Genomic DNA, 24,639 nt, shown 5'->3' with positions numbered 1-24,639 from the left:
CAAAAAAAGAAAGATAATTAGACCATAATCAAATATTCAAAGGAAAGCGGAAGGTGGAGGATAATGAAGTGCCTTGCAGGAGTTCGGGATTGAAAGAGCAAACCTTAAAGAGCATCTCCTAATTAGGCTATTATCTAGTTAGTAGGCTACTAATTATTTATATTGCTAATCCTACGTTTTTCTTTGTGAAGCACGAAGTGACAAATGTGCTATGCAGCATATTAAGGCTTGAAAATAAGCTCTGTCTATATCTTTACTTTGGTCCTGTTGAACAAATCTATGGGACTCTCACTTTAAATTATTTACAACTATCTACATTAACATTGACCATTAAAGGAAAAGTTCACCTAACAATGAAAAGATAGGTGAATGCGAATGCTGCAATGCTGAAGCTCTATAAATGTTTTGTGGACTACAAAACTTCCCCCACCTTTCCACTGGCATGGGGGTGAGAAGATAACTTAATTTTCATTTTGTGGTGAACTTATCCTTTAATTTGCCATAACTTGTTTAAAAAATGAAAAATCGTGTTAAATTAAACTTTACTCACAATTTAAGGTATAATAATAGCCTACTTTGCTGCATGTACGGGAACAAAACCTGTGATCAGTGCTCACAGCCAGCCTCTAGTCTCTTCCACATGTGCCAAACATCAGGGGAATAAAATGATTGATGTTCACAGCTCAGTGTGCCGGAGACCCACCTGTCCCCTGGGCTCAGGAATACCACAGAGACCACCTGACCCAATTGGGATCCAGTCCGCGCATTTCTCATTACGGTCTCCCTCTGTCTTGGTCATGTGATTGCCTGATGTCTGTGCCCAGCCCTGGCCAGCCCCGAGCAAGACAGGAGCATCTTTCACTCGGGCGGGCACAGAGGAGATCTGCACCTGTCGGATGGACCGTCTGCTGCCGCCAGACGCGGACAAACCTAATCAGGACAAGTGAGGACGACTTCCACAGCGTCAGACAGGCAAGTGATCCCTGTGTGTGTGCGCGCGTGTGTGTGTGAGGGTAAAATATTTAACACAGAGCGTGCATCTGTGTTTACAAAAAGTCTATTAGCAGCGTGAACCGCTGCTGTCACATTGTACCAACTCATTCATTCATTACTGAGGCTATTATCGGTGCGTATATGGCTCCGGGCGCGCTCGCGACCCGAAATGAAAACATCTATATTTTATTCCTGCAGGGACACAAAGTGTGTGCGACTTAATAAAGAGTCTATAATGAGTCAATCTTAATCTGAGCTGTTTTATCTTGTTGACATCACTACTTTTCTCGTTCTTGTTAATCTCAATTTTCTCCAATTTATCCATTTTTAATATTTTTTTCCATTAGGGGGAAGGAGAAAACAGACAAATACAAGGTCTGCTTGAGCATACGTTATCTATAATGCATTTGCAGCCTACATGTATGCTGCCCCTGGAAACCAATTACTGCAAGAAGGACTGAGCGCTCTTAGAAAAGCACGGAAAGATTGATGGTCTTTATTGCATGGAAACTGTGTCATTGAATCGCACTTGACCATGTTTTTTATCTATCTATCTATCTATCTATCTATCTATCTATCTATCTATCAGCAGTCATAAGGATACAGTGTGTGTAAGATGCACACAGCAAGCTCTCTTGTGTGTCTGACTAGAAGCCATTATACTTTATTGATTCCCCATTTAAATGATTGATATTAGTAATATTAATTTATGTAATCAGGGGAGGAGATGCAGTCGAGTGAGAGAAGGGTTGCAGAGCTTTGAGTTAAATAAGATTGCAGCCACAAAAAGTAGACAACGTCCAGTTCAAAATCAGACAGAAGTCATACATTTAGTCCAGCTGGACCCACTCTGTGTTCTGCTGTGTTTTTATGTCTGATGCTTGCAGGCAGAGGTGGAAGTACATGCTTTCTTTACTCTAGTAGAAGGTCAGATATTCTTTTGTAAAAAATACTCTAGTAAAAGTAGAAGTACTGATTCAACTTATTTACTCATGTAAAAGTAATAAAGTACAGGCTCTGAAATGTACTCAAAGTATAAAAGTAAAAAGTATCCCTCTGAAGGACATTTCTACCGGCCATTTCTGTGCAAAGCTAACTGCCCAACACGCTATTAATATAATTCAAAGACCATTAAAATTAAAGGTAGGATCAGGGAGATTTGTCTGAGCTGCCCGTAAACGCATCAGAAAGATAGCTGATTGTTGAGTGAGCACATCAACAAACTGAGAAAATAATAAAGTCCAGGCAGATGGCTGCAGGGTCTAAATACGACACACTAACATGCCTTTTCTCCCTATTCCAGTCTCCCTCCCTGTCTGTTTCCCTCTGGTTTCGTCTTGCTGCATCTGCCACGCGTGATTTGCACTGTGTCTTGTGATGTTGGGAAGGCGGTGTGCAATGACGTGAACTAAAACAATTGATGATTCCCCTCAAATGCATTCAAACTAAAGTAACAAGCCTGTTTTGAAAGTGTAAGTAGAAATGACAGATATTTATTCAAATGAAGTAAACTAATCTACTTAAGTACAGTAATGAAGTATTTGTACTTTGTTACTTCCATCCTCTGTTAAAAATCACACAGAAATCATACATGTTGTATATTTGGACCGGTTCTACATGTACACCGAGAGAGAGATCTTTCTGTGTTCGGTCACCTGATGTTTGCAGGTAATGGGGACACTTCGGGACCTCCAATTTGCCCTGCAACTTAAGATTGAGGAGCTCCGCCAGAGGGACACACTAATCGATGAGTTGGAACTGGAGCTGGACACGAAGGATGAACTCATCCGGAGGCTGCAGGAAGAACTGGATCGCTACAGAGCCACCGTCTCCCTCCCAGGAACCTCTGCAGCCAGCGCAGGTAGAATATAGTGCTTTCATATGTCGTTATTTGAAAGCAGGCCCATGTAGCGGCAGAGATAAACCTGCCCTTTTGTGTGCTTTTCCTGCAGTTTGTTCCGCTCAGATTGAGGACAAGCAGAAAGCAAAGAGGAAAACAGTCATTTCTGAGCCCGTCACTCTGGACCCGGTGACCCTGGCCATGGTTTCACACAGGAGCTGTGACAAAAGCCTGGAGTAAGATCATACAATGTTCCCACCTGCTGCATTAAAAAAAAAGAACAGCCCTCAAATGTTCAATGCTTTCTACATGACTCAAAATCGATAAAAAATTACGTAGCTTATGACACTGCGTTCAAGGCATTTAATAGCTTGCCCTTTAATGTCGCATCCTGCCTTCATGCCCTCAGGTCTCAGAGGCTGATTCAAGCAGCGTTCTTGAAAAATTACCTGCTGAAGAACCTTGACGAAGGAGAAATCAGAGCCATCACAGCCTGTATGTACCCAACCCCCATCAATCAAGGCTGCTATGTCATTCAGGAGGGGACCAACGGGGCTCAGGCTTATGTTTTAGAAGGTAAATCACTTTCCTCTTACAATTGCTCACATTAATCATGCTCGAGGATACATATTAACTTTTCCTTGAGATGACAGCCCGATGAAATGATTAGGCTTATCTTATCTTTGTTTATCACTCTTCTCAGTGCTGGCTCACAGTTCGATTAGACAGTAATTTGACACTGCTCTCAAACCCAGTGATGTGAGAACCACATGTCTGAGCAAGAAAAGAGGAGGCACTTTGGGGAATAACCAGTGACCCACATTGATGTTTTGTTTTGTAATGTCAGCCTGATACAAAAGACAGGAGAAAAGAGGGTCTTCTCCGCCCTGATTGCAAGTTCATCAGTGCTTGATTGTCCTCCGGAATCTTGGCTGTATTTGTAATGTCACAGCTAACGCAGAGCGACAGTTCCCTATTTTTCTTGTCACCCTACCCAGCGAGAGGTTCGGCTCAGGGATGATTACGTATCTGTTGTTTGTACAGTATGACAGCTGAAGGTCTTTGACAGAGTCCTTTACAGGAAAACACACAATGTGACAGCTTTATGTATTATTTATGTACGTGCGATGTTTCTTCACTGGCTGTGTGTTTATTAACAGAAGGGAGGCTGGATGTGACGAAAGATGGAGTGCAGCTTCTCACAATCGAGCCAGAAGACGTGTTTGGGGAGCTGGCTCTCCTCTACAACTGCACCCACACCTTCTCAGTGTCAGGTATCACAGCATTGTGTTGGCGTCTTGGTTTCAGACTCGCATGCAGATAAGAACAAGAATAATAAAAATATATGTGCTCTTTAGTATAGCCGGCTTAGTCACCAGAATAAAATGTTGGGGGTTAACATTTCTGCAAACCACAGATATGTTCACATTTGGTTGGTCATAGCCCACGTACCATGTTGACATTCCTACAGAATGTGTCACATCAGTTTCACATGACATGTTTATGACCGGACTGTCATGTCAGGGGGGGAGGGGATGGTGGTGGAGGTACAGGCGAGAAGCTGGCAAGCCAGTGACCGCAGTTCTAGACTGTGTTCAACATTTGTGTGTGAAAGTGTGAAACCACTGGATATTTTTATGGTGCCGTGTGTTTTTACCGGCTGTTTTTAATGAGACCTCGTGACATCTCCAGCCGTTGTGATCACCAAAGCTTGTATTTTAAGGCAATAATTAATCTTTTCTTAACCTTAGTGTGTTTTTTGTGCCTCAATATAACCAGATCACAAGCGCAGCGTTGTCATAACATAAGATTGTGACCTTAACCTAAAGAAATGTAAAGTTTTGATCATATCTGTGGTTATGTACAATGCCAACATTTTTTCTGGCAGTTGTGTTGATATAGTGCCTTTCATGCAAATATGCTGCCCAAAGTGCTTCAGCTGGCAATCAACACGTTTTCTTCTTCACTGATCATTATGAAGTAAATGCTGACTGCACAATATGATGGATATAGAATAATGAAACCATCTGCCTTTACATTGGTTCCCTGTAAACATGCGGCCACCCGGGAAAAGGAAGGTTAACTGGCGATCCATTTCTATTACCACCTAAATGATTAAATAAACTCACGTCTTGTCCTGTCTTGTTGTTATTTGCGTCTCTGGGGAAAACGGAAACAATCCAGTTGTCTTTGCAACAGCAACGCCAACAATAATAGCACTTAGAAAAGCTCAGGGGGAAAGTTGTCGATTTCCACTTTAACAAAACAGGTTTAGATGAAAAAAAACAGAAAAACAGACAAACAAAACAGTTTTAAATTCAAAGAGGAACCAAGGTGAGGGCGTTCCACAGTTTAGGGCCATGAAGACTGAAAGCAGCCTCACCAGATATCTTGTGGGACACTTCTTAAGGTGGTGGATGATCTGAGAGTTCCTGTTGGGACATTAAATGAGATTCAGTGGCTCATATTTCCAGTCAAGTCAAAGCGTTTGATGTCATGGTTTCCCTGTACAATGAAATCCGTCCTTTGCCTTCCACTTTGAATTAGGTTTTAAAAGGAAACACGAGGTATAAAAAGTGAAGTGAAGACATAAGAATATAAATATCATGTGATTTAAGACCAAAAAAAGAACATAAAAGTATTTAAAGAACACTGACAACAATATAAAAATATACAGTATCAGGTGATGAGTATGAGGATGTTAGATTATTGAAGGTTGCAGAGAAGTCAGAGGCAGCCAGTGCAGTGAAGTGAGCAGAGAGGTAATAGGATTTTTTGTATTGTTCAAAATCCTGGCTGCACCGTCCTGAGTTATCTATAATTTTCTTAAAGCATTTGTGTGAAGACGAGTAGAAAGAGAGTTGCAATAATCTCAGCGGCTCGTGATGAAAGCGTGTGTCCGTCAAGTTAAAAATTGTCTAATTTTGGCAAATCACTGGAGATCCATCTCACCACAACAGTGGTGGAATTTCAGCATAATTAAATCTGATTACGTGGGATAATAAATAATTCTCGTTTAAGAAAATATCACAAGCAGGCGGATTCCTGGCAGTGGTCTTAGACAGAAGATGTCTGTTGAATTTAAAATCAAAGCGCTTTGGAGATCTTAGACAACACTGCAACTTCAAACAGCTTTCTCAGAGATGTGGGGAATTTAAAACATTTTCTGCTTTACTGGATAACTCAACTGTCTGACTTCCGCTTCTCTTCACAAAGAATTTTTTTTTTTGTATTCGATTCACTTCCTCTCATGGTTGGATCATAACCTATCATATATACATTTCTTGTGTGAAGAATTTGTGATATTCTTGTGCTGTCATTTCCGTCCAGCTTCTGAGCCCTGTGGGAAAACTTTCTCAGCCGTCGCCCCGTGCATCTGACCTGGTTTCACAAATAAATAGGCTGTGGAAACAACCAGGATCAGTTTAAATTGAAGAAATCCTTTTTATTTGCCTCTAATCATTTCATCCCTCCCTCTTTTTTTTACTGCTTTCTCTATCTCGCATCCAGTCAGCCTTTCCAATTTAGTATATGTGTGGTCTCCGGTAACAATGCTCAGCCCATGTTGGCAGTCTGTTGTCCTTTGTTCTGTGTCCATTTCTGTCAGCCCTTCGCTTGGATCTGTTCAGGGCCTGCTGTATTTATCTCCTGCCTGACCTGAAATTACTTTTTTTTTCTCATTGTTGCCATCTGAGACCATCAATAAGGCTTGTGCTCTCTTCTATTGTGACAGTGATAAAGGTGCAGGTGGAGATGGGGATTCATCAACAGGTCATGAAAGTCCAGGGTGGCAAAGGATTTATTGCAGAAAATGCCAGAAAATCCTCCTTTGAGAGCAATGTTTTAATTAATTTTAATTAATTAAAAATATCCTGCACAACGTTTCGGATCCAAATGAAGCTCGGGTTGGATATCATGAGGTGCTGAAGTGAAAACCTATGTGGTTTATCCAAATTGCCCATTTGGATAAACCACAATTGAGACATCAGTGCTGCTCCAAATTATCCAATGGTGGATCTAATTAGACTGTCCACTTCCATTTGCAGGAAGCTTCAGTGAACGAATCAATATGGGTCATTATTAATTTACAACAGCCTCTTTCAAGCTCTATTATAGCGAAAGAGGGAAATAATAGTTAAGGAAATGTGATTAGATCTATATTAAAAGTCCTTCTCTGTAAGGAAAATAAGCACATTTCCTTTTATTCTACATTATCTGCATTTCTAATAGACTGCTAACTGTCTGCTCTGCAGGCTGTAAACTGATCCTGCAGTGCACATCCACATCCGCCACAAAGAACATGATGTCTTTGAGAGCTGCTTCAATACTCAGTGATAAATATATATGAACTGGGCTTTTTCCATAATGAATGCAACAAGTACACTTTTAAAGCTCTAAACGCACACACACACACACAAAGGAATGGAAAAAGACAAAACTATTTCTTTGCAGTTCTTCTGTATCTGTTGTGCTTCATTATATTACTTTATCTTTACACATTACAGTGTTCTCATTTTTCAAATACTCTGCAAACATCTTGATAGAGTGGGTGACTTTTAAGATAATTAATAAATTGTAAGCATATTAGAAAAAAAACCTCCGTCCTAAGCAGCATCTCTTTATTTACTTTAAGTATTGTACTTCACTACAATTTTGAAGTACTTTTTTCCATTTTCTGCTACTTTATATTTCCACTCCACTACATTTTAAAGGCAAAATTGTACTTTATTCCTTCATTCTTTAGTCATTTTATAACTTTAGTTACTAGTTACTTTGCAGAGCATGCTGCATCATGTTCATCATATTTATGTTTATTTTAAAATCAGACTGATTCCGATTATTAAAAAATGTTGAATATCAGTCAATAATCAGTAGTTTTACTCAAGTACCTAAAAGTTATACTTGAGTAGAAGTACATCATGTTAAACTATTACTTTGGGAAAAGTGAAAGTCACCCATACACATAGTACTTGAGTAGTTCTAATCTATCTGATATTAAATTAAAGTTGATAGCCTATATTCAGAATGTACACAGTAGATTTGATATCTTTTATATCAAATCTACTGTATCAAATCTACTGTGTACTATATATATCTTTTATATATATATATATATATATGTATTTATAATGTAAATAAAATGACCAAAGATTTTAAACTTATTGTAGATCACTTACCACTTACATATAGCCTAAAATAACACGACGTCTTTGTGATCAGCAGTGTACAAAAACTAATAAAAGGTCATAATTAATAAAAAAATAATATCATGTGAAATATTACTTTGGTAAGAGTGAACTTTGGTGATGCAACATACAATCTACAAAGAAACTAGTAACTAAAGTCATCTAATAAATGTAGTGATGTAAAAAGTACAATAGTTGCCTCCAAAATGTAGTGAGGGCTCGAGCTTCACTATGTGGAGAAAAATTGACATTGCAATATTTTGTTTTTCTGCTGAACATATTGTGGACCACTGGAGGACTTCAAAGCTCTATTTGAAAATAATGAATCATACTGGAAAGACTGGGGTGATTTTGTATGGGGGTGCATCTTATCAAAACAACCAAAGTACGCCCTGCTCTGGTTGATTACTTGATCAAGTATGATCAGAGAATGTTTGCTGTGCATGCTGAGCCTGTATATCACTCACAAGCAAAACTCTGATGCATCCAAGAACCCACTCAGGCTAAATTATGTAAGATTAGAAGACTTCTCTCATCGATTAGTCATGGAAAATGAAAACCTTGCAAGTTTTCCTTTTATATCAAGCATTTAGGAGTAGCAGCAGGACAAGTTGGAGTTAATTCGCCTTGCTTGACATTGTACATGCACACATTGTGATGTCGATGCTGCAGCTCTATTTCCAACACGGTTGTTTAGCCCGAAGTGACCAGATCTTTAATTTGCACCTGTCAGTCTTAGCTCAGGTGGAAGTAAACAAATACCTGAGGGCAGACAGGCAACTCAGTAGAGATAATATCAGATATAGTCTGCATGACCTTTTCCCATTTTCTTTTTGAATAACGTGTCAATACTTCCTTTGTGATTGTGTTTACACCTGAGATCCAGTGTCACTGACGCAACCTTTTCCACTTCCTCTGCCTCTGTCTTTTGATCTGCAGCGCAAACGGACTGCAAGCTGTGGGTTATTGACCGCAAGAGCTACCAGACCATACTTATGCAGAGTGGTCTCAACAGCCTTTCACATTCAATGGAGCTGCTTAGCAGGTGAACATCAGGCCAATGCATTTGATTTGACACAGAAAGCTGCTTTGTATTCTTGTGGCTTCAACACAATATCACCAGGGTCATGTTTCACTGCTGCTTTTAGGCCCTTAACACTGCCCAGTATGCTTCTGAATGTGCTCTGACACCCAGAAACATCAAGTCCAACCCTTTTGAAACAGTGAATGAGATCTGAGCGTGCCTTCTTTGTACCTGTGTGTCTGCAGCATTCCCTTCCTGCAGTCATTGCCAGAGGATGTCATCATGAAAATGTCCGATCTCATGGAGGAGGTACAGATTCAGTGGTCAAGCACAAGATTGTGTACCCATCAAACAGAATCCAGCTCGTAGATTACTTGTGCACACAGACAGAACGCGTGTAAACATGATTATTATTTTTACAGGCAGTCCCTCTGTATTTTCTATTATGAGCTTTCCTTGTGTTGCATCAGTTAACAGGCAGGTGAATCATACATAATCCTCCATTGTTACAAACCCTCATCTTTGAGAGCTGCTTCCTTTTCTTTCTTCCTTTTCATCCTCTCTATAAATTATTTTTCCACTCTGTGCTCCTCTGTCTGTCCTTTATGTTCCATAGACACGCTACTCTGAAGGTGACTACATCATTCGACAAGGTGCCACAGGAGACACCTTTTATATCATTAGCAAAGGCCAGGTAAAGTCTTCTGCTCTCTGCCTGCTGCTCAGATTAAATGAGGCTTTCAGAGGAAAAGATTTAGATTGTGGAGGACAAAATGTCAGAGCAGTTTAAGAAATTGCCCTGTGATGGTGATAATTGACTTTGGCGCTTTTCTACATGACTGTCCACCATTACCTCCTTTTCATTTCCTCTCTCCTTTGGATTCACCAGGTGAAAATGACAGAAAAGAAGCCCGGCCTTGAAGAGCAGATAGTCCTGTCTAAGCTCTCTGAGAGACAGTGGTTTGGAGAAAAGGCTCTGTGGGGGTAAGAAGGAAATCATGCACTTTGAGAAGAAATTATACAGAGGGTGCAAGAGCTTTTTTTTAATAAAAACAGCAATGATGGTAAGAGGTAGCATTTGTGCCAGCATGACATGAATGACTTTTGTCTTTTCACATGGTGTTCTTTGCATTGATAACATTGTGATTTCCTCTGTCTGCAGAGAGGATGTTCGGACTGTGGATGTGATCGCTGCTGGTGAAGTTACATGCTTGGTCATAGACAGAGAGTAAGTGGAGTTTTTTCTGTTAAAATTCACTGCATTGAAAATGTGCTCACCCTTTAATTTGATGTAAATAAACTTGCTGAGAAATAACAAAAGTAAAATCTGTTAAATTAGAAATGACAAATAGTAGAATTACTGGAAGTACTGGGTAATTACTGATGTTTGGTCTCATATTTTAACTGTCAACATGTCAGCATTGTTGTTGCACAAAACAAATGCAGCAGTAAGTTTCCACAACAAAGCAGAGCTCTTTCAGTAAAATAAACTTAATGTATTTGTAATTTCCATAGTCTTACCTTCCTTATCAGAAGACCAAGAAGAGTGGTAGCCATTGCAATAGTTGTGTCCCAAAAGAGAATGACGTTTAAATGTAAATGTCACTGCAGTCAACCCATTTAGTTTCAGTTTGTGAATGTACAGATGTTTTAATGTAAGCAAGGGAATCATTAAAATGGTTAAAAACAGATGTTTTTTGTCCCAGGCCTGGGAACATGAATTACATTTCCATTTAAAGGTCGTAGCAGGCTTAATTAAGGTGAATTTCCCTGGTGTTTACAAACTCTTCACTGGTTGTGTGGAAAGGGAACAACAGTGACATTTTATGGTACCTGGTCACCATTTTGTATTTCAATAACATTTACATATTTCATCCAAATGGGTTACCAGGCAGGCTACCCAGGCCGTGGGAAAGCAATTACAGCTAAAGATGTTATTACAATGCTTTTATTTATGTTAAAACTACCCATATGTTTCAGAGAAACAATGCACACTATACTTTACAGGCAGTGGAAGGGTGATTATGGGTTAACCAAGCTGATGTTAAAATTAGAGACCACACAACTTGGTATTACCTGTTAAATACCTGTCTTCACAATGCAATATCAATGGATACAAATGCTTAGCAATCAAAATATTGTGTTAGCTTAATTCTCATATAATTACAGACCAAACCTTACCGCCACCCAAGGTCATTTCTTCAGCTGTGTCTGTTTGGCTGATTTGTGAGCAGGATTACACAAATAACTACTGAACAGATTTCCACAAAACTTGGATGGAGGATGGGTCTCGGCCCACAAAAGTCCCTCATAATTTGGTGCGGATCTGCATGAAGGGACAGATCCTGGCATTATTTCTCACCTTCTTTAACATCGTGAAACAGGGTGTTTTTCCACTCTTTTTTGTTAACATCTTAGGGAACAATGCATGTGTGACCAACCCCAGTGTGAGGGTCTCTGCATAAACCCACAAACAAATTTATCCCCAGGTACAAGGAGAGCCAGAGACGTGCATTCGAGTCCAAATTCTATTTATTATGCAAACTGAAGTCAACTGATTGTAATGGACCTGATAATGAAAAGAAAGAATAATTAGTTTTAGCACAATACCTTTAATATGACAACACTAATAAATATTTTAAAACTACAAGGTAGCTGAGATGACTTATTACAATGAATATAAACAAGCAGGAGTATAAAATACACTACCTGCTAATAAATAAATCGTCAGACAGGGTACTCACCACCGGGAGATTCTATCGCAAAACCCAACAGCAACCACCACGTGCACACCGTGACCACTGCAACAATTGAAGTAAATCTACACACTACTTTTGGGTGCTCGCCACTCTTCAGACCTACCACACTGCATGCAAAGAAGGGTGCGTATACCACGGATATACCCGCAGATCCTCCCACTGCCTGACAACAAAATAAAAGAATATACAATATTAGTATTAGGTTGGTTCACAAATGGTTATCAGCTGACAGTAAAAACAACAGTCCCAGCAACAATACAAGACAATAGACAGCTTATGATGAGCTGGTTTACATCCACAGCAATTCAAAAGCTATTAGGAAACTTCAACCAGGCCGCATGGCACATCAGCCCAGGCAAAGCAGCAGTCTGGCACTAAATCTGAAAAAAGGGAAAACACAGTCATTAAAGTGACTAGCAAACATACTTCAGAGGGAATAACCCTCCTACGTTACTATACCAGTCGAGATTACCTTCTCAGTCTGGGGCCCTGTCAGACACTGGCACCGGTGGAGCTGACTGGCTCTATACTGTGACTCAGGGAAAAGGCTGACTCATGTCCTAAGGAATTAAATTGGACACATCACTAATAATTTCTGTAGTCTGATGAGATTAAACACCGGGTTGTCAGCAGCCTACCTCTCAAGCATGGGCCTACAGCGCATACAAACTGGACCAAGAGGAAATGGCTGCACCACGGTTCTGTAAGGATACTGGTCAAAATCCCCCAAAATACCAAATAAAGTTCTCCTTCTGCACAATTCTCTTACCTGCACAGACAAGACAGTCCCACCACACATCTACCAGGCCTCAAACAAAGAGGTGCTAATGGCTCACACCTGTCCTTATAAAGAGGGGGAGCTTTCTCTAGCCCTACCTACAGGAGGCAGTGCTCCTAATTCAGGTGCCAGCCCTCACCCTCATGAACAGTAAGAGTGTGTGTGTGTCTCTCTCTAAGGTGCCTGCCCTCACATCTACCCCCTGGTTTTTGCATTGGTGTCCCAACAATGCACATTTAGAGCCAGGGTCTATAAACAGCGAGAGTTGGCGCTAGGCAACATTGCAGCGGCTGACTGTGGCAGGTCATGGATATTAGCATGGTGTCCTGCAGTAGAGCGTGTTGTTCTTCTAAAAGCAATATTTGGGAGTGAGGGAGGAGAAGCACTAAAATGTACCCTTAGGGGACCTGGCTGAGGTCCAGCACTAGGTTGTGGATTCAACGAAGTGCTGGGTTGTTCTGATGTTCTTTCTGTCCGGGACTCAGCATGAGTTGATGGAAAAGGGCACATGTTACCTGTTGGAGGCTCATTTTGCTGCAGCAAATAGAAATCTCCCTCCTCTGTCTCCAGCTGTGGCTCTGGATGGTTACTGGGCCTATCAGTCCTCTGTGAGTTCCTGTTGATTTTTTCACAAAGGTTGCTGGGAATCGGCCTGATGAGTTGTCTGTGAACGTGCTTTACTTTTTCTGGATGATGAATAGGCGCCACTGTATACACTGGACCAGCACCGTCAGGGACCTTGAGAATACAGTAGGGGACGGGACTCCAGTGGTCTTGAATTTTATTCCTACCCCTGATGTTGTGGTCTCGAACATACACCAGCTGGTGTAATTGCAGTGGGTCAGAAGCGGGTGCATGTTGACGGTCTGCACGTTTATGTGCTGCTGCTTGTGTTCGTTTCTGGGCTCCCTCATAAGCAACTTTAAGGCGTTTGCGATGGTCTTGTACCCAGCTATGAACTGGGCCATGCACCGGCTCCCCCACCCTTCCCAACAAGAAGTCAGTGGGCAGCTGGGACTCTTGACCAAACATCAGGAAATATGGTTGTTCACCCGTGGTTTGATGGACAGTGGTATTATAGGCAAAGGTGAGTTGTTGCAGGTACATGGGCCAATTCCTTTTCTGCTCAGCTGACAGTGTCCTTAACAGATCATGCAATGTCCTATTAAAGCACTCGCATTGTCCATTACCTTGTGGGTGATATGGGGTGGTACGAGTCTTTTCCACACCATACATCTGGCACAGTTGTTGGATCACAGCCCCTTCAAAACTCCTCCCCTGGTCTGAGTGGATTCTGGCAGGGACCCTGAAGCGATGAAACCACTCATTGATAGGTACTTGGGCCACAGTAGTTGCCTTTTGGTCCCTTGTAGCAATGGCCTGGGTGTATTTAGAAAAAACATCAGTTAGAATCAACCAGAGGTGGGAATTGTGGAGTCATCAAGTCATCTCCATGCCATGTATTTGTTCTGCTCAGTCACTGAACCAGGTGCATTCACTAATAAGCTCACCTTCCTGGCTGAAGAACTGTGCTGATTGGACTCAGCTGGTTTAGTGCATGAACAGAACAAATACATGGCATGGAGATGACTTGATGACTCCACAATTCCCACCTCTGGAATCAACACATTTTCACGGCCATCTATGGAGGGTTCAAGACATGTGAAATCCATGGCTAAGATTTGATTTGGCCTAGAGGCCAGGAGGTGGCCCATCACTGTCCTTGGTTTGGGGTGAACTGCTTTGGCCAGTGCACAACGTTCACATTGTTGACAATGGTTCTGGATCTCTTTCAGCATGCCGGGCCAATAACACCTCTGGCGCACCAGTTCCACTGTTCTGTCCATCCCTTGGTGGCCATGGTCATTGTGCAACTGGTGTAAGACCTCACCTTTTAGGCTTTGTGGCAGCAATAGCTGGTGTATGCCCTCCCCGCCCTCAGGCTGAAACACTTGAGGGTAGGGACTCCATCTTTTTCGACCAGCTTCTTCCACTGACGTAGCATTTCCAGCACCGGTGCAGGCAAACCCACTCGCTCTTGTTGGTCCGGCCCTGCATGTCTGTGCCAAAATTTCAGAAACACACTGATTGTCGGGTCATCTCCCTGTAAGGCAGCAAGATCAGCAGAGGAGTAAGATGGAAAGACAGAGACAACAGCTTGCATTACCTGCTGGTCAGGCGTGGCTTTGGTCTGAAGTAGAGTGGTGGGAAGAGGGGTGCCAGGCAGCAGAGCTTCAATTGATGTCATTAACTCTGACGGTTGATACTGGCGAGAAAGTGCATCCCTGTTGCCATTGGTGCGACCTGGGCGATACTTGATGGAAAAGTCGAAGGAAGAGAGTTGTGATGCCCAGCGTTGTTCCAGCGCCCCAAGCTTTGCAGTGGACAGATGACTCAAAGGATTGTTATCTGTGTAGACAACACATTTCTGGCCCAACAGATATTCTCTAAATGTCTCTGTCATAGCCCATTTCAAGGCCAGGAACTCTAATTTCATAAAGCTATAATTTGACATGTTCCGTTCTGTGGGCTTTAAGCCTCTGCTAGCATATGCAATAGGCCGCACTTTACCATCCTGTTGCTGTGAAAGCACTGCACCGAGCCCCCAATGGCTAGCGTCAATTTCCAGGATGAAGGGGAGTGAAAAATGTGCATATGCCAGTACAGGGGATTCCACCAACCTGGTTTTGAGACCTTGGAAGCTCTGATCACATTGTTCTGTCCACACTTCCTGTAGCAGCCGCTTGGATGTTTTTTTCGTCTTCGGGCCAACCAAGTCAGCCACAAGCCGATGTAGAGGTGCAGCCAGTTTTTCGAAGCCCGGGACAAAGCGGCGATAATAGCTTGCAAAGCCCAGGAATGACCTCAGCTCAGCAACAGTCTTGGGGATCTGCCAGGTGGACACTACAGAGATTTTGTTAGGGTCAGTTGCTACACCGTCCTTGGAAATAACATGGCCAAGGTACTTTACCTCTGTCTTCAGGAAGTGGCACTTTTCCAGTTTAGCCTTTAAATTCTGCACACGCAAGATCTCCAACACAGCTGCCAAACGTTGGACATGTTCTTCCACGCTAGAAGAAAAAATAATGAAATCATCTAGATATAGCAGTAAAGACTGGTGATTCTGTGACCCAAACATTCTTTCCATTAGCCTTTGAAAAGTGCTAGGCGCATTACACAGGCCGAAAGGCATTCGGTTAAATTCAAACAGGCCGAAAGGGGTACAAAAGGCTGTTTTCATCTTGTCAAGTTCAGCAACTGGGACTTGGTTATACCCGCTAGCTAGATCCAATGTTGAAAACCAGCAGGCACCAGACGGGACATCAAGGGACTCCTCGATTCGAGGTAAAGGGAAGGCATCTTTTCTAGTTTTAGAGTTCAGGAGCCGATAGTCCACACAAAGCCTTATTGTAGAATCCTTCTTTCTCACTACCACAATTGGAGAGGCAAAGGGACTACAGCTCTCACAGACCACTTCACTCTAGGAGCTGCTGAATATGTGCCTTGACAGCATCATATTCGGAAGGTGGAATGCGCCTCTACCGCTGGCGAACTGGGGTCTCATCTAGAGAGGAATTCCATGTGCAATTAAATTTGTACACCCCAAGTCACCGTCATGTGAAGAAAAAACAGACTGGTAGTCGCACAAAAGAGACCTTACCCTCACCTGGTCTTCAGCTGTGAGGGTGGACAGATCAAGGGATTCAGGCAAACCTGCATCCAATGGTTCGAAGAGGGCTGACCCAGTGTGGACTGTAGATGTCTTTCTGCAGGTGGTGGGCACCAATTTCACTGTACCTCCAGGTATGTAGATCTTTCTTCGGCCCTTAACTCTAACAGGACTTGAGGTTCAGTCTGAAATTGGGCCCTGTGACAGAACTGCAACGCCCCCTGCCAGGGATCCTGTTTGACTGAGGGGAGATCAAAAAGTGCCTGGCCATGTTCCAAAAACAGTTCCCTGTAGCACTCCCGTACCACATTCATACCCAGAACTCCACAAATTTCTGAGTTGGGGCTGGTACCTGGTGGGTCTTGGACGACTAAAACACCACGCTTGGGGATTTGCTTGCCCAGTACCTAAAAATCAAGTTCCATGTATCCAATGTAGGGTATTTCTAGCCCATTTGCTGCACGTAACTTTAGCCAATGGCATGCCCTCAGCCCCTCAGGGCCCCATATTTAAAAATTTTTGGCAAATAGACTCTCTGTAATGGTAGTAACCATAGAGCCAGTGTCCAATAGGCAAGGGATATCCACCCCCCCCATACTAATGGTAGCCTGTGGACAGGGGCCTACCAAATTGAACGTGGGGTCAGGGGTTTGAGAGTCATCATAGGAGCCAGTAATGTCCCCATCTGAAATGTAGCTCAGCATAACAGAGGGAGCTAGTTTTCCGCCTGATGGGAAAGGGAGTGTTGGGTGGGCAAGAAGTGTGGAGCGGCTGAATTCTGGCTACAATTAACATGTGTGGGGGCAACTACCCTCTCATTGTCAGTCTTTGACACCGTCTACAGATGATTGGTCCTCTCCTCTGAGTGTTCCTGGTCTTGAATGAAGTGTGAGTCGACCTCAATTCCTGCGTGAGCTGATTAATTTGAGACTGCTGCTGTCTTAATATTTCTTTAAGTTCAGCCAGTTCTGAACCTACAGTATCCTTCTGTGTTCTGGCCTGCCCTGTATGTTGCATGCTGTACACTGATGGGACAGAATAACTCCGGGGTCTGCCTAGTTCCCCCCCCTGATTTGCCCTCCCGCTCCCACCTAATAGCTTCATCTCTAATAGCATGGAGGTCATAATCAGGGTGGTCACGAACAATTCTCTTAAGTTCCCGGCTCAAATTCCCGTCTCCCACACACTCTACAAACTGGTCCCGCAGTAAGCTAGTAGCCTCAGTAATGCGTTTCTCTGGACAACTCTGGATCATCTTGTCCATCAGCACAAACAATGCATGAGAGAATTCCCTCAAGGATTCACCTTCCTGTTGTTTTCTAGCATAAAATGCTTCTTTAACTGCAATAAAGGACATAGGGCAACTACACTGGGCCAGGAGGATATCACAGATACGATTAGGGTCTTCTCTCACCTGAAGGGGCCGGTATTTAATTTCTTGATTGGCATCACCAATCAAATGGTCATAAATGAAATGGGCCCTATCAATAGGAGCAAGCCTACGAGTGCGCATAATGGATTTTATTTCCTCAACCCAACTCTGGGCTCCCATTTCCCTAGTACCACTAAACAGCGGGCAAGGTCTCTCCCTAGGGATATAAACCAACCTTTCATGGGGTAAGGACTCTGTTCGACTGGAGTCGCGTTGCCCAGAGGGACTAGAGGGGCCTGAGGGACATTTTGCACGTCCATCCTGGAGAAGAGGGACTAGACTTAACCCTGATTTATGTTTCTGCGTCGCGGCCACGGCGTAGCTACGTCGTCGACGCAGACCCCTTCGCGGACCCTGTGCCGTAGCCTGACGTGCACCTCCAAAAAATCCTGACTACGCGTCACGTCGACGCGTCGAGACGCGAACGGCTAGGACTGTGATTGGTCCGCTCAGAACGTCATTTGCGGCAGTTGCTTTTCCGGTCAACAGTATAACAACACCGCCATTTTTGAAGTTTTTGTGGTACAAGCGGCACGGAAAAAATGGACCAGGCACCCCCCTAGCGGCTTGGCGGTGAATTGCAGAACAACACGTTCCCTCGACGCAAAACTTCGAATGCTCAATGACGGCGTAGGGTCGACGACGTAGCGACGACGACTGCCGCGACGCAGAAGCATAAACTAGGCTTAAGGAGCAGACCTACACCTATCACTAAATGGTGGAGATGCTCAAATTACACAGACTGCCAGCTGCTGCTTTGCCTTGAAGAAAGGAAAAACAGAAGAGAAAAAACAACAGTTAGGATACAGTCCAAACAAACACCCCTAAATTCACACCAATGAACCAACCGAGTTGAATACACATCTGGGGCTCAATCCTGCCAACAACGCCAGTTTGTGACCAACCCCAGTGTGAGGGTCTCTGCATAAACCCACAAACAAATTTATCCCCAGGTACAAGGAGAGCCAGAGATGTGCATTCAAGTCAAAATTCTATTTATTATGCAAACTGAAGTCAACTGATTGTAATGGACCTGATAATGAAAGAAAGAACAATAATTAGTTTTAGTACAATACCTTTAATACGACAACACCAATACATATTTAAAACACAAGGTAGCTGAGATGACTTATTACAATGAATATAAACAAGCAGGAGTATAAAATACACTACCTGCTAATAAATAAATCATAAGGGTACTCACCACGGGGAGATTCTATCGCAAAACCCAATAGCAACCACCACGTGCACACCGTGACCACTGCAAATCACTGCAACAATTGAAGTAAATCTACAGACTACTTTTGGGTGCTCGCCACTCTTCAGACCTACCACACTGCATGCAAAGAAGGGTGCGTATACCACGGATATACCCGCAGATCCTCCCACTGCCTGACAACCAAACAAAAGAAAATACAATACTGTATTAGTATTCGGTTGGTTCACAAATGGTTATCAGCTGACAGTAAAAACAACAGTCCCAGCAACAATACAAGACAATAGACAGCTTATGATGAGCTGGTTTACATCCACAGCAATTCAAAAACTATTAGGAAACTTCAACCAGGCCGCATGGCACATCAGCCCAGGCAAAGTAGCAGTCTGGCACTAAATCTGAAAAAAAGGGAAAACACAGCCATTAAATTAACTGGCAAACATACCTCAGAGGGAATAACCCTCCTACGTTACCATACCAGTCGAGATTACCTTCTCAGTCTGGGGCCCTGTCAGACACTGGCACCGGTGGAGCTGACTGGCTCTATACTGTGACTCAGGGAAAAGGCTGACTCATGTCCTAAGGAATTAAATTGGACACATCACTAATAATTTCTGTAGTCTGATGAGATTAAACACCGGGTTGTCAGCAGCCTACCTCTCAAGCATGGGCCTACAGCGCTTTCAAACTGGACCAAGAGGAAATGGCTGCACCACAGTTCTGTAAGGATACTGGTCAAAATCCCCCAAAATACCAAATAAAGTTCTCCTTCTGCACAATTCTCTTACCTGCACAGACAAGACAGTCCCACCACACATCTACCAGGCCTCAAACAAAGAGGTGCTAATGGCTCACACCTGTCCTTATAAAGAAGGGGAGCTTTCTCTAGCCCTACCTACAGGGGGCAGTGCTCCCAATTCAGGTGCCAGCCCTCACCCTCATGAACAGTAAGAGTGTGTGTGTATGTGTGTGTGTGTCTGTCTTTCTCTCTCTAAGGTGCCTGCCCTCACACATGGATCATGATGAAAAAAAGCAGTGGTATTAAGGTGGCGTGGGTACAAAAGGGGACTGTTGGACCTCGGTCCTACTGATAGCCATCCTAATTTTACTTTATAATTATCCAGTACTTTACAGTAAATACCGGCAATACTTAGTTGGTTATGTCCTAGCAATTTCTTCACCTACAGAATTAACGGCCTGTAAATTAAAGGGTTACCAAAACGTTGCTACACTAATTCATAAACTGATGTGCTTATCCAAACATTTCCAGGATATTCATGTGCGTCTGTGTTTCAGGACCTTCAAAGACATCATCGGTGGGTTGGTATTTGACTGCGATCATGAGGTGCAGCAAAGCCACGAATCCAACAGCGAGTGAGGAGCATTACAACAATATTTTCTGCAATAATTACATCTCATTTACATGAGTAAAATACAAGGTACAAGCTCACCTCTGGTTTGCTTGTGAGCAGGTCTGAGAGGGATCCTGACCTCCTCTCATCTTCCACCTTAAGTGATTTCCAGATTATTTGCACTCTAGCAGTTGGGGAGTTTGGTCACGTAGACCTGGTAAGGATTGATCTTCAAGCAGCTCACACAGAGTGACGCAGATCTTCACATGCTGCTGCCTACTCCAGATTCCATGTTTTTATAATGTAATCTATGGACTTCTGCCTCTGACAGGTGCAATTAAAGAGCAACATGAAGTGTCTTTTTGCCATGAGGGTCCTTAAGAAGAAGCTGATCCTCAACAACAGTCAGAGAGAGCACATCCTGAGAGAACGCCGCATCCTAACAGAGTCTAATTGTCCATTCATAGTCAGGTGTGTGTTCACAAACAGTTGTCTAATTAAGATTGTTTTGATCAGATTATATTTTCATGATTAAAAAAGATCTTTAACATTTTGCTGTTTTGTTATCGATCACAGGCTACATAAAGCCTTCAGAGATGCTGACTGCCTGTACGTTTTGACAGAAGCTTGTCTCGGTGGGGATCTCTGCAGTCTACTGAAAGACAAGTAAGTATTTTTGGACTAAAGAAAATTAAGATGCGAGGCCCTTTATGTCATTATACTGATACAATATTTATAGTCCCATCACTTTGTTTTCAGCCAAGCTTTCATCACACTGCAATTTCTCAGACTGACCAGGGTTTGATGTCTTACATCTGTCTACATCACACATACAGTGTGTTTTGTTCAAACACTCCTACATACTGTTTCAGAGGGTATTTGGACGAATGCAGCACCAGGTTCTACACAGCTTGTGTTGTCGAGGCCTTGACCTTTCTTCACCGTCAAGGTGTTCTCTACAGAGACATCAAGCCTGAGAATGTGGTTCTGGATGAACATGGTTATGCTAAACTGGTACTACAATTGGTTACAATCTTGAGTCCACATTTTGAGCAGTGTGTTTTTACCAAAATGTAAATGTAAATGTAAATGTGATTCCTGCCTTTTGTAGATTGGCTCCAGATGTTTAAAGAGGGTTGAAGCCGGTAAGAAAACCTGGACATTCTGCGGCACACCGGGCTACATGGCACCTGAAATCATCTTAAACAAAGGCCACAGTGTATCTGCGGACTTCTGGTCACTGGGTGTTTTTGTGTTTGAACTTCTGAGCGACAGGTACGTTTTGTATTTTTATTTTTTTGCCCATCCGTTCACTCTTGTTTCACCTCAGTTTCTATCCCTCCCTTTTCACCTTCTCTGCCTCCTCCATCAGCAGGGGTTTTTTTTGGGTTGTTTTTCTTGCAGTATAGAGTTTTTTAAGTTATTCCAGTTGTTCCACCGTTACCTCAGGATAGTAATGCCTCTTCCTGGTCTTGGAATATGCACTTCCTTTGTGCCGTAATTCAGCCTTTGTTTTTTATGGGAAAATTCCAGACTGAATGGCATAGTTAAAGTAAAGTTTATAAGGAATCCAATCTATACAAGGATGATGTCATTCTTCCACATCCATAACACTGTGCAATCAGTAATAACTTCTTTTTTATTACTACTTTTGATAAGTTAAAGCAAAAAGTTGACTTTTGCCAGATTAATTAATACAATAAGAAGTAACTGTTAGCAAATGTCTGTCTGTGACCGGTGAACACACTTTAATGTGTAGAAATGGTGGAGTTATCCTTTAACCTGAAACCTTTTTATTATTCATGTTATACTTTAAAAACATTACATAACTGTAACTGGTCATTAATGAATGCTCTTTATGACCCTTATTGTAAAGTTGAAAACATGTAGCCCTTAAGTAACACTTTATAAATACAACAATGCTTTTTAAGTGTTAATTAAGAACTTAGTTAAGCTTTTACTTAATTTAACTGCATTAACTGATGTTGTTTATTGTACCTCGGTGTTACCTGTTTTCCTCTCCAGGCTCCCATTCAGCGGCTCTGACCTGAATAAGATTCTTACTGCAACCGTTCGTGGCATCGATCATATCGACTTCCCAAAAACTCTCAGCAAAAGTGCCGCCAGTCTCATAAAGAAACTGTGCAGGTGCTTGTAAATATCACCCACTAGACACCATGAATTATAATGTGAACACTAACACACTTTTCTAGCTCTTTCAAAATGCTTTTTCAGACATTAAAACATCCTCCATCCACCCACCAGTGCACGCACACACAAATGGAAGCAAATTAACAAATGCTGCACGTGTGTTGGACACTGGCTGTTACACCTGCTCCTGAATGACAGAATCTGATTATTAATTCATAGATTATTTGTTTGTGTATTCTTCCTTGCTTTCCATCACCAAGGAGCAATCCCTCGGAGAGGCTGGGCAGTCAGAGAAATGGGGCCAAGGACATTCAGAAGCACAAGTAAGACGGCAGATTTATTACACCGGAGGAAAACACTCAGGCCTGTGCTTGGAAACATGTTTTATAGGTTGTGATGCTGTTTTTTCTTCAGATGGTTTGAAGGTTTCAACTGGGATGGGCTTTGTAAAGGCACATTAAACCCTCCAATTATTCCCAAAGTAAGACATGTTCATTTTGGTTAATTATTTTTTGTTTTGTGATGTATGGAGGCCCTGAGGGGCAAGTGAAGACATTTTATTTCCTGGTGATCCATTTTCTAAGTCTGATCTAAATTGTTTCTCTCTTGTGTTTATGACCTGAGAGCTGGTGGAAGAAAGGATAATCTTTTTACTTTCCTTCATTTTTTCTTTTCCATCTGTGAAAACGTGAAAAAAAAGAAAAATCTGGAGAGAAGTTTTTGTTTTTGTGTGAAACTGAGTTAGAAAAAAAACATTTCCTTGAGAATTTTTATTTATTTTTTTGCTGATAATACACAATGTTCCACCTGTGACACTGACTGCATATTCGTGCCAATTACAACATATTCCTCGCTTAAAGAAAAACATGGCAGTAATGTTACATAACCAGCTAAAACACAATAGATGTATCTTGTGTTTAGTGTGCACAGAGAAATTGAAACTCCCCTGGAAGAAAACGGGAAAGCTTTTAGTCCTATTTAGAGCATGAGATACTGGTGCACTTCAGCCTCTTGTGGTCAAAATAACAAACACATACAAAATGAGTCTGACAAAAAAAAAGGTTTTGTTTTTCAGTCAGTTTCACAGATGAAAAAGAAAAGAAATGTTTCTCTCAAAAAAAAGATTCACATTTTCACAGATGAAAAAAAATGAGGTAACTTCATAAACACAGGAGAGAAAACAATTTAGATCAGACTTAGAAAATGCATCAACAGAAAAAAAAAAAAAATTTCCTTAGCAATGAGTATCTACTGTTATTGATTGATTTATTTACTTTCTGTCAGGTGAAGCCTCCTTTGGACAGCAGCACATGTGACCATTACACTGAGGCCTCAGTGGAGCTGTGCACAGACTGGGATGATTTCTGATGGATCAGCTGTGAAATAAAATAAATTAACCTGTCAGACAATACTTCATCACTTTCAGGTTTAGTCCTCATAATTAATTCACTGCCCTCAGTCTTACTGCCATCGGGAATTAATTATATTTTCCAAAAAATCAGCACCTGCAGATATTGTTTGATAAATGAACCATGCTGCCTACTGTGTTGAGCTCAGACTGTTTTTGATGTAAAATCTCTATAGATTTATAAACATATGAGTTTAGTGATGTCTCTGTTGAATGTAACTCAATAAACAATCGGCTGCATCTCACTGTCTTTTCTTTCCTCTGAAATCTGCAAACTGAAGCATAAGTTCAAATTTTTTTGGGACTGCATAGTTTGGTCATTAATTGATCTCTCATCAAAATGCCTGAGTATGATTAAGACATGACGTCAGAGCAGGGCCATTCTTGCAGAAAAGCGTCAAGCTAAAAAAAAAAGGCAGAGATAAATACAGGAAGTTGTGTGATTTAAACTTTAAAGCTCCCTCCAGACAGGATGTACAAAACACATTCCACTTATAATGATATAATTTCTGCAAGACTATTTTGTTTAAATCTTTAAAATCATCTACTCATTTTTCCTCCTTTAAAATTCAAGTATGTCTCCTTGTCTGTGCTGAATATTGGAGCAGGATTTGCTTCCAAAAGTATTTGTGATGTCACAAATCACGCTTGTAAGCCCACCCCTTAAATTTTATTTTAAATGAGCAATTAAGCTTAAAAAGTTTAAACATTGAACTGTAGGAACACAAAGAAAAACATGTTTGATTAAAGGAGGATTAAAGTACAACAAATACGCTGAATGTGTTGTGTGTCACGTATAATTCATTGATTTTACAACTGAAATAAGTTCT

At 41.9% G+C, this 24,639-nt stretch overlaps 1 protein-coding gene across 4 annotated transcripts; it reads left to right on the top strand.

Moving 5' to 3' along the window:
* The first annotated feature begins 720 nt into the window (after positions 1-720).
* prkg1l (protein kinase cGMP-dependent 1, like) lies at positions 721-24,002 on the top strand. Of its 4 annotated transcripts, XM_084359685.1 has the most exons (21): positions 882-972; positions 2,297-2,465; positions 2,662-2,854; positions 2,946-3,069; positions 3,243-3,409; positions 3,994-4,107; positions 8,959-9,064; positions 9,289-9,352; positions 9,660-9,737; positions 9,933-10,027; positions 10,206-10,271; positions 20,195-20,272; positions 20,371-20,467; positions 20,582-20,721; positions 20,827-20,916; positions 21,123-21,264; positions 21,362-21,525; positions 22,276-22,398; positions 22,662-22,724; positions 22,816-22,882; positions 23,686-24,002. In XM_084359685.1, exons 3-21 carry the CDS (start codon positions 2,665-2,667, stop codon positions 23,767-23,769), a joined length of 2,052 nt encoding a protein of 683 aa, XP_084215811.1. In that variant the 5' UTR covers positions 882-972; positions 2,297-2,465; positions 2,662-2,664; the 3' UTR covers positions 23,770-24,002. The 4 variants fall into 4 exon arrangements, with proteins under 4 accessions (XP_084215810.1, XP_084215809.1, XP_084215808.1 ...); XM_084359682.1 differs by lacking the exon at positions 2,297-2,465 and having other exon boundaries at positions 723-972; XM_084359684.1 differs by lacking the exons at positions 2,297-2,465; positions 22,816-22,882 and having other exon boundaries at positions 721-972; positions 23,686-23,768.
* The last annotated feature ends 637 nt before the right edge of the window (positions 24,003-24,639 follow it).

Source organism: Pagrus pagrus (assembly GCF_965226575.1).
Source record: "Pagrus pagrus genome assembly, chromosome: 8".
NCBI classification, from domain to species: Eukaryota; Metazoa; Chordata; class Actinopteri; order Spariformes; family Sparidae; genus Pagrus; species Pagrus pagrus.
The sequence above is the reverse complement of the archived record's forward strand: the minus strand, read 5'-3'. Positions and strand labels throughout refer to the sequence as shown.